At 44.7% G+C, this 15,512-nt stretch overlaps 1 protein-coding gene across 1 annotated transcript; it reads right to left on the bottom strand.

Moving 5' to 3' along the window:
* Nucleotides 1-266: 266 nt before the first annotated feature.
* On the bottom strand, nucleotides 267-15,025 carry PPP1R27 (protein phosphatase 1 regulatory subunit 27). The gene is made up of 3 exons (XM_018553632.1): nucleotides 14,729-15,025; nucleotides 9,265-9,415; nucleotides 267-570 (listed from the first exon to the last, which is right to left on the bottom strand). Exons 1-3 carry the CDS (start codon nucleotides 14,892-14,894, stop codon nucleotides 447-449), a joined length of 441 nt encoding a protein of 146 aa, XP_018409134.1. The 5' UTR covers nucleotides 14,895-15,025; the 3' UTR covers nucleotides 267-446.
* Between the last annotated feature and the right edge of the window lie 487 nt (nucleotides 15,026-15,512).

Below are 15,512 nucleotides of genomic sequence, written 5' to 3'. Positions count from 1 at the left end.
ACCCAAAATTTCGTATAAAGATATGTACATTCGCAAAAAAAAAAAAGACACCTTAGTCGACAAAAATACATTGTACAGGAAACCAGGTGACACTTTTTCCTTCATTGGTATCTTATTGTCCTCTTCCAGGCAGCACAGTCACAACCCATTGGAACCAGTGGGTGGGTCATCGGCGGGGTCGCCATAATTAATCCACGCATGCTTTTATTTTTGAATCGAAGAGTTTTGAAGACTTATGATATACACACACTCTTGCCGCTGGGTCACCGTCCCGTCCTATGGGGCGCCAAGCAGACGCATCTGCTTAGGGTGAGATTTGGGCGAAGTGGGCAAGAGCTCTAGAAGAAGAAACCTCTGCAGTCTGCGTGCTCACCGTCTCCCACCAGGGGGCAGCACGTGTCAAAAATGCACCCCTGCCGGGGTTGGCACTAACATAACAGGGTTCATCAGTTGCCCTCCTTCGGTGAGAAGATCTGCACTAACTCCTCGCAGTCAGAGTCTATGAGCTCGGATGGCGTCTCCCCTTCGCTGTTCACAACATCCTTTTGCGCTCCGAGGGATAGAAGATACCTGGGTAGAGAGAAATCATTTTTCGGATTAGGACAGTACACATTTCAGGAGCCAGGTGGCCCGCGTATTGCAATTAAAGCAAATCTAAACCCAAGAACAAAAATCTAATACTTGGGCTGACCCGTCCTTAGATGAGGTGGCTGCATTTGTTTCCTTATTTTTTCCTTTATTATCACCTGATGAGCCTGCCAGCAGCGCCGGATTTGAGGCTGCAGAGAGAGTAAATCCAGCCCTTCCTGCCAGGATACACTTCCTGTTCTAGGGTGACAACGCTTACTCCTGTATCTATAGCGGAGTAGCATTGTCACCCACAGACTACTTCAATAACCCCCCGCTCTCCTCCTCACTGTAACATAGAGGGGATGGGTTCTGTAGTTGTCAGAGATAGCTACGAAAATGTAACTGATAAGGCAGCAGCACGGGCAGAGAGCACTGGAAGTTATCAGCAAGATTTCTGGCAGGATCAACAGTTATAATACAAAAAGAACAAACACTTTTAAAGCTTACCTCACACGTTGCAATATCAGTGGCTTCACAAGGGGGGTGCGGCCCGCACCCAGGTGACACCATTGGAGGGGTGACACCAAAATGACTGACAGTCATTTTAGTGTCACCCCCTCTGAAAAGTCGGGCACTCGGTCATGGACAGTGTCAGGAGAGAGAAGGGGTCCTGGCGGCATACCTTATCCCGCTGGGTGAACGTCCCTGCCTCTCTCTGCCGGTGTCCATCAAAGATGACTGCTGGTAGGTATCACAAAGATGGCCGCGCATGCGTGATGACGTCATGGCGGGGTGTCACCCGGTATACGCTCCGGTTTACACACGGCCTCGAGATGCCCCTGTGCAACCTGATTGTATAATACTCTTTAAGATCTACCAACAACTACGTCGTGCGAGGCCACATATACTGTAAGTCTATGGGGTTGTAATGTGGCCGTTGGATCTAGGTAAGTATACATCTGTAGAAGGGGAGGGTGGGTTAAGTTGGGTAAAGATAAAGGGACACAAGGGATACATCCGTTCACTGATCTCCTCCCCACTGAATGGACCGGGAAGTGACTAAATCATTGTCACTTCCAGGTTTATTGCTGAGCTGTCATTCTCCTGCCAGAGAGGCCGGTGAAGAAGCTGATCAGGCATGAACAGATTCAATAGGCTGCAAAGGTCAAGACCTCCACGCTCATGTCGGTCACAGCACTATCTGAACCAGGGGTCAGCAACTTCGGCACTCCAGCTGTTGTGGAACTACAAGTCCCATGATGCATTGCAAGACTGGCAGCCACAGGCATGACTCCCAGAGGCAAAGAAATGTTGTGATTTGTAGTTTCGCCACAGCTGGAGTACCGAGGTGGCCTACCTCTGATCCAATCCGTTAGATTAGCATGTAGGCCAGGCAATTTGCATCTTCAAGTTGTAACCCTTTAAACAAACGTTTTGACTGGAGTTGGGTTTTAACATTTCTAGAGAACTAGTCACATGTAAACTTCTTATACGTGAAGCTGGCTGCTCTCAGGGGACGACCGTGGTAAGCTGCAGGAAGGGGGGGAGAAGGCTAAACTGGTCCCAACACATGTCTTGGGAATGTGACTTGCCCTCCCCTCCCCCAGCACTAAATGGCAAGGCGCTGCCCAAGATCAACTTGAAAGGGATTGTCTTAAATGCCAGTCCATGCTTTTCACAGCAAGGGGCGGAGGGCTCCATGCCATAGCGTACCACCCAAAACAGAAAAGGAGGGCGCAAATTTATAAATGTACAACATGTCCTTGCCGCAACTCAAATCTCTTTTATTTTTATTAGCATAAAAATGTCGACCAATAAGACTCTGCAGGCAATAGACGAATTTTAATTTCTGCAAAAATTGCCATCAGCACTTAGGATATCACAGAAGCAGAAATCACATAATATAATATGACCAAAATAATAATAACACCATTGCAGGGGTGACACCAAAATGACTGACAGTCATTTTGGTGTCACCCCCTATAAAAAGTCAGGCAGTCGGTCATGGAGCGAGAGCCCGACAGTGTCAGGAGAGAAGAGGGGACCCGGCGGCATACCTCATCCCACCAAGTGAATGTCCCCTCCTCTCTCTGCCGGCGTCCATCACCAAGATGGCCACCTGCAGGCGTCAATCAGATAGCCGCATATGCGCGGTGACACCCGGCCTCGGGACGCCCCTGCCCTAAAGGGTCTCTATGGTCAAAAACTAAAAGTAAATCTGTATTTTTATATTGAATTTCCATAAGTTCTCTCCCACTCCTAATAACCACATTGATCTAGAAGTTTGTAAACTTACTTATTGAAGATGCCCATAAGATGTACTTCCTCAATACACTGACACCAGTTCACTCAGCCCTGTATATATGCACTTTCTGGTGTCACCACTCTCACAGAGCCTGCCTTGTGAACTACAACTCAATATCTGAACAATGTAATAACATCATTGCTTGTTGGAAGCAATGCGTGATGGGATATGTAGTCTTCAGAAATGGAGATTGCATCACATCAAGCAGCAGGGAAAGAGATGCAAAGCACGCTGGGAATCCAGGAAGTTGCAGACGGAAGGCAGCACTCACTACATAAAAGGGATTTTTCCAGTAAGCTTTGATTGTATTATCAGAAACAACTCCAGTATGTATTCCTATTACAATGCTGATGTCATAACAGGAGAGGATATGCTGGAAATTTACAACTTTCTTTTAAAACCCATTGCCATTGATTTTGCAAACAACTTAGAATTTAAATGTCTTAGCTAAATGACTCTAATTTTGTAAATCCTTCTGATCCCCATTGTTACACTTATATTACAGGCACTGCAGATCCTAATATCTGAACTAACAATATACAGCAATCATATTTCAGGTACAGATTTTATATCATGGTCTTTAGATACAGATTTCAGCCCTCGGAGCACAGATACCAAAAGCAGCAGGAGAGCACTAATAAAGTGATGATGGATTCCCATTAAAATTGGGAATCCCCTGTGATGTGCCCATGTCAAGCGGGACGTAATGTACCAGCCCTTGCTGCAGGTTTTTTTCATAGCCTCCAACCCGTCTGGATCACAGTTATAAACTTTCCTTCTTGGCTTCTTTCTAGTTCCAATTGGCCAGTTCCCGTGTGCGGGGTTTTAGATGGATTAAGGGATTGCTTTTATGGTTACACGGTGACACCATTCCAATGCCCCGTATTGTTCACCCCGCGTTATTTTTAAAGGGGATTTCCATCTCCTGTCAAAGTTAATCTGCTAACTTGTACAAGGTTTTCTGTAACTTCTATTACATACACCTCTTCTTCTTTCTACTTGTTGTTTTACAGTTTTATTAAACCATATTGGTTTAGTCTTTGATCTTTTATTTTTGCTCCCTAAAGGTATACACTTTGAAGTAGCAGTATGTACTGTGTTTTTAAAACAATCCCACATCTGGTCTGTGTTTAGGTTTTGAAATAAGTTTTCCCATTTTATTTCCCCCACTAGGTTGCGCAGCTTCTCAAAGTTGGCCCTTCTGAAGTTTAGGGTTCTAGTCCTTCCAGTACACTTCCCTTTTCTGTGTTCAATATTAAAAGTAATCACATTGTGATCACTATTACCCAATGACTCCCCAATTACAATATCCTCGATTAACTCTGCATTATTAGTGACAATTAGATCTAAGATGGCATTTTTTCTGGTAGGAGTCTCCACCATCTGGTCCATGAAGTTGTCGCGCAACATGTTTAGAAATCGCCCCGCCTTTGCCGAACCCGAAGTTCCATTGGCCCAATTTATGTCTGGGTAATTTATGTCCGCTCTTTGGCGGGGGACCGAATACGATATTCTCAGACAAAGGTCTTTATTTTCCCCTTGCTCTGGGATGTGACACAGAACCCCATGCAGAGAACACATGGAAACTGAGCAATATCCCGGAGTCACCAAAATAACTCAACATTTGTCATGACGGATAAAGTCAATGCAAAAGACAAAAAAACAGAGGCCCGGCCAATGCAACCGATAGAAAGGGGGCTTAGGCTACCCTCAGTGCTGGGTCATTAGTTCTTGCTTCTGATATCTTTGGCACAAAGCTGGCAGTACAAGTGTTAGGAGAATAGAGAGAAGAAGGGGTTTAGAATTAGGTTTAGGGTCAGAGATTAGAGGGGTTTAAACTTTATGGTTGGGTTTTAGAGGGGAAGATCAAGTGTTAAAGGATAGGTGCACTTTAAAACAAAGTGCACTCTTCCATTTGGGTCCTTTAAGATGACATCACTGATCCCTCTTTCCCCCTGCACAGAGTTCCAACCGGCCTGGCCTTCATCTTGCAGCCTGCCCAGTACATGCCCATTGACGTTTATGGCCGGCCAGGAAATTGAGGTAGACAAGCCCCATAAAAGTCACCTTAAAGAAGCTGAAAGTCACAGAAAAAAAATATTTAAGGTCAAACTCTTGGCAAAAAAAAATAAAAATAAAAAACAGCCCCCCCCAGAGGTGTTAAAAGCAGCTATGGCTACAATACTGACGCTTTCCCTCGCAATTATTCTTTTCCACCTCTAGATATCCCCAGTCTTCTGGGTTGAATGATGCTCGGCAAAGACCAAGGATATCATGTAAGTGCAGGGCGTCATGGACCATCCCCCCGTGCACTCACAGCGTAATTATGCTTTTTTGAGGACCACTGGAGAAGAACCAAAGAGGAGGAGGACCTAGCACTTCACATGACTGGCTTGGCATCTGGAAAAGTTATGTATATAAGAAATTACATTTTAAAAAATGCTTCCAGGGGGCCTCTGGGGGAAAGGGAGGGGTGGCAGACAGAAGTTGCCCTTAGTGGCCTATAATATGTGCTACTGAAAAGACCCGGTACTTTCCTTTGAAAGGTTGGGGTAAAGGTGAAGGGTCCACTTCATGGGTTAGGTTAAATGTTAAGAGTTCAGGGGACAACTAGGGAATATGAAGGTTTTACAGCTCTTTTCAGCCCCAAGAGCTCTGCCGGGAATACTACATTGATATTTTACTTCCTAGAACAGGGGTAGGCAACTTGGGCAGTCCAGTTGTAGTGAAACTACACATCCCATGAAGCATTACATGACTCCAACAGCCACAGGCATGGTTTCCAGAGGCAGAAGCATGCCAAGGTTGCCTACAACTGTCCTAGAGCAAGGAGATAATGGCCACAATGAAGCAGATGCTCAGATTTCAAGACTACTAGAACACTGATAGCTGGATTCCCACAACAAAGTGGGGCAATGGAATTTAGGTTCCCAGAACAATGTAGTATTGGCACTTCTATCCAAAATAAACATTGGACAATTACATCTAGGTTGCTGATACAATTGACTACTATTGCTTAGGTTTCCATAACCAGACTTGATGATACTTGGGGCACCTCACCTAAGACATGATAATCCATATATAATAGCTTGGAGGTGTGTTCCAGGGGCAGGGGGCATGTGTGGTTGTTACTAATAGTAGGCATCAGTACAGGAAAACATGACCAAGCAGAAACTGGAAACACCATTAGTCTCCTGAATTTGCCCATAAACCGCCTAGCAGATGGTGTGTGGAAGCTGATATACTATATTCAGTATTCCGTGTCTTCCTCCCCAACAATTCACTCACATTACAGAGGGAGGCAGTAGTGCGGGTTGTGTTACTGTTTCATATTTGTTACTAGATAACGCAAAGCAGATATTGTCAGCTGCTGATATCAGAACAGAATACCTAAGTGGTGATACTTCCTGTTTGTCAAATTAAAGAGGAGTAGTCAGTGCTGGTGGCACTTAAATAGGTGCAAGGGGGACGCAGAAGTTATCGGGGCAGGTTTTGTAATCTGTCCAATGTTTCCCATTAGGATACCTGTAGACACTGACAGCAAGCTTGAAGGAACTTCCAACATGAGCCCAGTGCCCCCTAGATCTCATATGGGTTTTCGGAAAAGCAGAGCACCAGCACCTAGGAAAGCCTTTCCAATTCCGGTCAAGGTGGCAGTGTTCCCCCCATGCTCCCTCACTGCCTTCTATTGCTTAAACAGAGCTTGTCGTTTGGGTAAAGGGGAACATATGACCTCCCACATGTGACAGCTAATCGCCAAGCCCATATACTGTCACTTGGGTGGAAGGTGACATTAGCAACTAGAGTAAGCTCTAACACCAGGGTGGACTTCTGCAGTGGTGGAGGCGAGGAGGTAGGTCGAATCAGTGAGTATACCTTGGTGGGGGGAGAAGTTGGCTATCAGGAGTCACTCTCACTCTGCATTGGTAGGTGACTGTGCCTCAGCTCGCCTTCTGGCACACAACATCAGAAAAGACGGGAGTGTCCTTCAGAAAAGTGAAAATACAACTTTTATCAGAAGGTTTATAGATAGTTAAAAAGAGAATCAGGACAGAAACGTGGAAGCCATCAATGCTGACTTGCTTTTGAAGGTGCAGGCTTTGGGGCTTGTCTGTACTTTGATAAAACCAATAACACGAAGAAAAGCACTGTATACACTGTATGACCAAATGTTTGTGCACAGCTGGCCATCACAGCTACAATATTGCCAAAACTAATATTTATAAGTAATAACAGGTAATAAAGTAATAACATAGATTGTTGATCCGGATAATATCTGATTACCTTTAGTGATCAGGAAGGTTTTCTTTCCCCTATTAAAGGTGAGTGGAGTTGCTCTATAGGTGCCTTTGGCCTTTTTGTGGATCAACTGTGGGTTTAGGCTTCTGTGGATGCAGGTTTTTTAATCAATGTATTAATTTTATATTGGTGGGACTTGATGGTCATGTTTTCTATATGACTATGTAACTAACCCTCCAAATGATGAGTTCAGGTGTTTCCAGTGAAGGGTACTGTGAATACTACAGCATACAAAGACATTTTAGACAATTGTACTCTTCCAACCATGTGAGAACAGTTTAGTGATGGACCTTTTCTGTTCCATTATGACTTTGATTCTGTGTACAAAGCCATCTCCATAAAGACATGGTTTGAGGAGTTTGGTGTGGAGGAACTTAAGTGGCCTTTACAGAGCCCTGACCTGAACCCTACTGAACGGTTTTGGGATTAATTGGACATGAGCCAGATCTTCTCATCCAACATCAGTTCCTGACCTCACAAATGTTCTTTTAGCTGGATGGGCACAAAATCCCACGTACATCCACAGTCTGGTGAAGGCCATTTTCTTTTCCAGCATGACTGTACTCCTTTGTACCAAGCCAGCTCCATTAAAACATAGTTTAATGGGTTGCTGTGGAGGAACTCGAGAGGTCTACACAGAGCCCTGACCTCAACCCTACTGAACACCTTTGGGGTGAATTAAACATGAGCGAGTTCTTCTCATCCAGCAATAGTACTTGACCTCACAAAAATGTTTTTGGCTGAATGGGCACAAATTCATACAGGCACCCTCCAAAACCCTGTGGAAAGCCTACCCAGAAGAGTTGAGGTTTACTTTCCCCCTTGCCTCCCCCAGTACAATAGTCACTGTCTAAGAAGCCATTACCCTGGCCCAAGGGCACCAAGAGGGTGTGCAAAGCAGTATAGAAGTAATGACTTTTAGAATGCAGAATGATGGTAATTGCACAAGGGACTCTGAGAGCCGACTGAGGCAGTGAGGAAGTGAAGAGTAACCACAAGCTCCTTATGATGCCTGCTAAGCCGTGTATATCTTTCATTCACTTTGAGATGGCCATAGATATTAGATATCCAAAGTGGGCCAATTACATGTATAGTAGTTCAGTAGAACAGTCCACGTGTGATCCAAGGTCTGGTATGGTATCCAGGTACATCTGATTAAAGCAGGGCATTAAAACCAGGGACGTAACCAAATCTAGAACACCAAGTAGAGGGCATTCAGATCTTTGGAAACAAAGTGGACTGAAGTCTTCCTGACATCCTTTCTTGGCACCTTCTACTTGGTGTTTTGCATGTTTGCAGTCCTTCAAATTGGCAGGAGCAAGTAACAACCTTGTGTCATATTCAGACCGTCCCAAATGACTGTTTTCAGGTTACACGGCCAGGAAACCTTGTTCAGCGATAAGCGGACACTGTCTGCCCCTTCCGCCTTCCCCACCAAGCTCTTAGCTGTGCTGATCCATCAACTCTGGGAAGCCCCCTCAAGATCCTGTAATTTCCACCCGCCCCGTAAGAACTTCCTATCTCTCACCAGCAGCTGCCACTCCTACTTCCGCCGTAAGTCAAATTTAAACTTTTAGCTAGTTTGGGCTACCTCATTTTACATCTGAACTTTATAAACGCTGCAAGTTCCAAAACAAGCGAGACACCTTAAAGGGGGTTCACAAATGGCATCGATCTTCACAAAAATAAAGCTGTCCACACACTGGTAGATTTTCGCACGGAAAATCTCATCAAAACATTCAATAATCCCATCAGAGACTTGATCCTGGTCTTCCATGAACATTGTTCATCTCTGCAGCAGCTCCTCAAGGTGGGATGTTATCTGGAGCGCGGAAGAAGGAGGATTTGGATACCCCTGAAACGCCTCATCACCACCCTTTACTAAAAAAGGAACCATGGTACAACCAACCACCTTACTAATTCAGCCCACCACTACCATCACCATCACCACCAGCATCACCACCACCAGCACCACCTCCACTAGCACCACCTCCAACAGCACCGCCTCCACCATCACTTGTCCATGCTCTGCTCCCTTTTATACAATACAAACAGTAAGAAGTCAGTTTTGGTTCCATCAGGGAGCTCACCTGGCGATGTGCGGATGTGCGTCACTACACGCCATGTGCAGGGGGGTCCAGCCATTTTCATCTCTCTGCTCGATGTCCGCTCCGTATTTCACCAACAGCTTGACGCATTCCAGATTCCCGGAGAGGACGGCTTCGTGCAGGGCACCCATGCCTGAGAGACAAAGTACGGTTTATATTCCCTCTGTGATCGGGATTTCCTTATTTCTATTCTTTCATCTGGACAATTTATATCAACACATGACCTATTGCAACTGAATGTTTAAAGCTGTACTCCGGGATAATATACATAATATACATATTCTCATATACAATATACATACATACTCTCATACAAGAGCCATGCGTGTTCTTCCTGAATCTTGGTGAGCTTTGTGTATTTCTTCCAGATCTGTGCAGTAATCCAGTGTGACACTTGGAGCTTACTGTAATAAAGACTGCTCACTGCTGCTCGCTCTCATTGTGCAGGGTGACTGGTCTTGTCTCCGCCCCCTCCTGTAATAAAGACCGCTCACTGCTCCCCTCTCTCCTTGTGCAGGGTGACTGGTCTTGTCTCCTCCCCCTCCTGTAGTTTTCTGCAGGCAACCTGTAGTGAGTGCAGCTTGCTGGGCCCCTCCCACAGCTCTGCTCTCTGTACAGTCTATGTACAGCACAGTGGTGATGTCACTGCTACTTATACCTGGGTCTGCTTAGGCATTTGGTGCACACAAAGTGGATTGATATCCTTTGTGGCTATTGAGAGATAAATTTATATGATTGGAGTTCAGCTTTTTTGTTAACTGTAAGGTGGCTGCTCAGGCAGTTGTAGACCAGCCGTTCAAGAAGTTTGGAGGTAAAAGGGAGCAGGGAGATGGGTCTCAAGTTGTTTAGACTGGTGGGCCCCAAAGATGTTTTTTTAGTATGGGGGTTACCAGTGCTTGTTTTAGAGGGGTAGGGACGACACCATTAGAAAGGGAGAGATTGAAGATGTGAGTAAGGGAGTGTAGGATAGTGACCGGAGTAGTTGTGAGGGGATGGGGTCCAGGGGGCAGGTGGTTAGGCGAGTGTTAGACAAAAGAGTAGCAACTTTGTCGGTGGTAACTGGATAAAAAGAAGAGAGTAGTGAGTGTGGTGGCAGACAAGGTATGTTTGGAGTGGGGGAGGTCTGGGCAGAGGAGATTTCATTGCGAATTGCATCAATCTTGTCTCTGAAGTGAGTGGCAATTTCCTGGGCAGTCAGTGAGTTGGTTGGTGGAGGCGGTAGGGGACGAAGTAGGGAGTTAAAAGTCGAAAAGAGTTGATGAGGACTAGATGAGAGGGAGTTAAAGTGACATTAAACCCTCAGATGTTTTAACATAAACCAATACTGTAATGTGTGCCTTACTGTAATCCATGGTTTTTTCCCTTCTCTTTGCTGCTCTTCCTTTTAAATCCGTATCTCTTCTCATGCTGGGCAGAACTTCTGTTTTGCAGCAGCACTTTAATGAGTGTGATGAAGTAGGTCTGTTTGGCTGTGTGGAGGCAGGTACTATAATTGTGGAGAGCAGATTTATATTGGGTGAAATCTTGCAGGGATTTGGATTTGCGCCAATGTCGCTCAAGTGCACGACTATGTCTTCTGAGTTTTCTAGTGTCGTCTGTCAGCCAAGGCTGTATAGGACGGGGCCTGATTTTATGAGAGGTGAAAGGGGCAAGTGTGTCCATACAGGATGAGAGTGAGTTATTGTAGAGAGAAGTGGCAAGGTTAGGGCAGGACAGGGTTTTGACATTGTCATAAAGGTAGTCTGTAGCAGAGTAAAGAAGAGAGGCTTTGAAGTGGTGAAGGTTCACTTCACTTGTTGAATAAAGCAAGCCTGTACTGGAAAAAACACAGACTGTCATTGCTGACCTCCTTCTGAAAATGCAATTTGCCTGGCTGATGTGCTGATCCACTGTATTCAGTCAGTGACCCCTGAACAGGTATTCACTTACTGCATGCTTGTTCCAGCTCAAAAAAAAGTATTGAAACCAGACACACCCAGACAGAGAGCATTTCCAAAAAGTAGGTCAGCAATGGCGGCAGACATCTTTTTCTCAGCGTGGGCCTCCAAGCTGACTTTTGCATATCGAAATAACAACAGACATGATATTTTGTATCTTGTATTTTAATGTTTTATGAAGTTGCACTTCTAATTAGGAGATAATATCGGATTGTCAGCGAGGGATCTATTGAGTTATATGACTTTTATTTTGTGTAAACTTGCTCTTATTCTTGTTCTCATAAAACAGAGGTAGGTAAACACCAGCCCTCCAGCTGGGGTGAAACTACAAATCCCATCATGCACCTGCCTCTGGGAGTCATGTTTGTGGCTGTCAGAGTCTTGCAATGCCTTATGGGATTTGTAGTTGCACCACAGCTGGAGGGCTGGAGTTTGCCTACCCCTGTATAAAATATAAAAGGTTTGTAGATTGGCCACTAGAGGGAGTTCCCATTTTTCCTCTCTGTCTGGAGTTTTACTTTAATGCCACAATTTATTATGTGGGAGAAATTAATGTATTCAAAACATATAAAAGATTGCAGCTCTATAATCATGTATACATCACTAATAGAGTTGCTATCTTTTAGTTGTGACTTATGCATATGTAAATATCACAGTTGAGACTATTTTCAGTGGGGGGCCAGTAGCCCCTATCTTAATTTTGGTTGCCCCTGTCTCCCTGACATCTTGTGTCCGGGTTTCTTCTGCCATGAAACCCGGACACAGCATTCAAAACCCGGACTGTCCGGGTGAATCCTGGACAGGTGGCAACCCTAATCGCTAAATTAAATACAAGCAGTTTAAGTGCCTGGATGTGACGCGGCATCAGCCTCATGCAGTCTCTGCAAGAATAGTCCCATAAGCCATCATTACCTTTTCATGGTTCCAGCCAAGGGACAGAGAACAATGGAACAGCTGGGGGTTCCAGAAAACAAACTCTTTTCACCCCTTGAAAAATGTAAAAAATACATTTGATGCTTTGGAATTTGGGCAATTCTTAAAAAACAAAAACAAATGGTACCTTATTTATTTACATATATTTAAATTGTATCATATTTTCTTATCTGCGGTTATTGGGGATCTGAAATACAAAATACCCATAGAAGTAAGACGATGGGAGTCAGTGGGAGATGATCAAATGGCAGTGCGCCAACCAATCTCAGGGGACGCATTGATTGGCCAGGATGTATTTTTTCAATCTCGTAATCAAGAAAACATACATACATACATACAAGTATATGTATAAACAGGATCACGTTTAACAGGGTTGTATTGTAAATACGTAATGAAACCAGACAGGTTTTACAGGCGGGAGCAATGGGTCTTATATGGCCCGGTCACAGATGTGAACCTGGTTGGGTCAAGAGGTAGATCCAGGTATATTCCCACGTTTCGATCTCATGAACAAGATGTCTTTTTATGACCCATTGCTTTGGGTATTGGTATAAGTCTGGGGGGTGTAAGCCTGGTATAAGCCTGGCATTGGTATATGCCTGGGAGTGTCTGCACAGTACCTGCACTTGCAATAAAACGTTGCCATGACTGGTGTGACAAGTATATTTAATGGTCGAGTAGGTTGATTTCAGCTTATCGAACTGCTTAGGTGAAAACTCTTTTTGAAAAAAAAAAACTACTCTTTTTTTTATTTATTCTTTTTGGGTTTTTTTTGGGGGGGAGGGGTGTTAGATTGAGGATAGTTCACTATATTTATTTTCATTTTCTTTGTATCTGTCCTTTTTTAGTGTATTTGATCATTATTTTTCTACTGTTGCTTTAACTTTATTTCAAATTTTTTTTAAAAAAATGTATTTACATATTTATTACTTTTATTTTAATTTGTAATTTATTATTTTTATTGTTATTATTATTTTTTTTGTTATTTGTTTTGTTTTATCTTGGGAAAAATAAATAAATAATGAGGACTAACAATAGGCCCATTTTGGCACAAGAACAGGGATGGGTACCCTGGTTCAAGTAGTTTCCATATTCCCAAGTCACCTTATTTTTGCCTTCCCAACTGACTCCAGTGCATTTCCCTAAATTTTTGGAGCAGTGAAACTGTGCACATTCGCCTATCCCTAGCCCCAATTGTTATCACAGACCCATCGTACAGCAGTCATATCTCCTAATCCCTGACTTATGTCTATTGGTAGCTTCGGGCCACCGAGCCTCTGTTTTTGAATGTTTAAATGTCCCACACTCAGCATCTATTCATCAAGTTAACGGACATCAAAGTCAACTTTAAAGTGACACTGAACTCAGGAGTTAAATCTTAAAAATGCATTCAAGAACCTTAACTACTAACAAAACTATCTTATTTGTGTATCTCTCGGCTGTAGATCCTCCAATCATCTCTGAATTGGTGCTGACACTGTCGTTTCTTCTGGAGGGTGGCTACTTTTGTTCCCCATGGCCCCTGTGTGTGTTGTAAAGTAGTCACCGCTCCAAGCTTGCTCCCGTGATGGACTACAATCTCAATACAAATTAGTAAACTAAACCTGATATTGTAGTCCATCGCAGGAGTGAGTTTGGCGCTGTGACTACTTTACAACACACACAGGGGCCATGGGGAACAAAAGTAGCCACCCTCCAGAAGAAACGACAGTGTCAGCACCAATTCAGAGATGATTGGAGGATCTACAGCCGAGTGATACACAAATAAGATACATTTTTGTTCATAGTGAAGGTACTTGAATGTATTTTTAAGATTTAATTCCTGAGTTGTGTCCCTTTAACATTTTTTTTAGAAGCTTTGTCTTACTGTATTGTCCAGGCTGCTCTTCACAGGCACAATCCCATTAATGATCAGCACAAGGGTTTTGACCTGCTCTGTTTCCAACCTGGGCCGATTCACCCCTCCTTAGGACAACCTGGTAGCCTCAGGCTCCCCTAGAGCCACCTTATTGATACCGAACTTAGTGTGGACACCCGATCAACATAGCTCAGGGTAGACTAGAACTCCTAGACTCAAGTGATCCAACAGCCTCAACCTCTCAAGTAGCTTGGATTACAGATAAACACCACTGTGCCCGGTGACTTTAACATTTTTGAGTAGAACTCTAAAGAAACGCTTTGTTGAGGACCTTCTACCTCTAGCCTGGTTGGGTCTACATCTACAGATCTTTCTCACTGCACCTTTTTTGAAATACCATTTATATACCCACCATTAAAAATCTGTACCTCTGAGAAGCAAACATTGCTAATTGGCTGCACAACTCAGCAACAAGCAAACAAACAAGTGCCACCTATGGGTTTGTGTCATTGGTGGACGGGGTCCAGCTCGTTGGAGCTTACAACTATGACCAAGAGTGGGCAAACCCCCCGAGGCAGGGAGCCATGGTGCGCAACATTTGTGGCTATTTTTAAAGACGGTCGGCGAGGCTTTCTCTACCTGCCGGGACAGTTTGACCGAGTCCAAAAAGTTTCATTATCCCGTCAACTCCATATCCGCCGACTCTGGCGGCCCTCACCTGTCAAGTAGATTTTATCCAGCGTCACTTTCCTGGCACGTATAAACCTCCCAACTTGCTCCAGGTCACTCTGCCGAATGTGATCCAAGAAGACGACATCGTTGGGAAAATGCACCGAACGCGTCGACCTCAGGCTCCGCGACCGGTGGGAAGGGTAATACTTCATCTTGAGGATGCCGTGATCGGGGGTGGCGGAAGGTGAGCTTAGCGCCAGCGCTGTCCGATGGATTGTCCCAGCAAAGGGCAGAATGGGGGTTCAGGTTCTTCTACCACCAGCCGTGGCAAATCTTTCGGACGGTTTTTGTTTGTGTTTTTTTTTAAGGTCCCTCGCCCTGAGATGCAGATCCGAAAGGCTGCTGACCAATTCCACACGAGCAGAAGCGGCGCACAAAACCCCCCTTTTTATAGCTCTGCCTTCCTATCTATTTAAGGGACGCTCATCTCATCTCACTGTAAGGCAAGCGACCGAGGCAGACGCCCACTGCTGTCCATGGAAAGGCTCATCTTACCAGGTCAACTGATCGAGAGAGCAGCTGCTACTCAGAGCTTTGCAGGGTCACAAGCAAGGAACACAAATTGGCTGCAATTCGGGGTGGGGAAAGAACGCCCGCCATGGCGATCCCTGACAAGCCCCGCAGACGTGATCAGACAGCTATCTGTCCACACACACACACACAGAAGGAGGAAGCAAGGGCTTGACTCGTTAAATAGGGGTCAGTCGCGCTGGGTCAATGTGTCTAGCCATGTCCAATAGGGCTTTGACGCTATAGAAAATAGACCCCCC

The sequence above is a fragment of the Nanorana parkeri genome, unplaced genomic scaffold (assembly GCF_000935625.1).
Source record: "Nanorana parkeri isolate BGI_ZX_2015 unplaced genomic scaffold, ASM93562v1 scaffold126, whole genome shotgun sequence".
In the NCBI taxonomy this organism is placed as follows: domain Eukaryota; kingdom Metazoa; phylum Chordata; class Amphibia; order Anura; family Dicroglossidae; genus Nanorana; species Nanorana parkeri.
Note: the sequence above shows the minus strand (reverse complement) of the source record. Positions and strands in the feature narration are given on the sequence as shown.

Excerpts from the sequence above, each read along its gene's own strand:
- PPP1R27 (XM_018553632.1), bottom strand. The coding sequence starts at position 14,894 with ATGAAGTATTACCCTTCCCACCGGTCGCGGAGCCTGAGGTCGACGCGT. Across the intron at positions 9,416-14,728 it reads GGATAAAATCTACTTGACAG|GCATGGGTGCCCTGCACGAA; the intron begins GTGAGGGCCGCC and ends TTTGTCTCTCAG. Across the intron at positions 571-9,264 it reads GCACATCCGCACATCGCCAG|GTATCTTCTATCCCTCGGAG; the intron begins GTGAGCTCCCTG and ends CTCTCTACCCAG.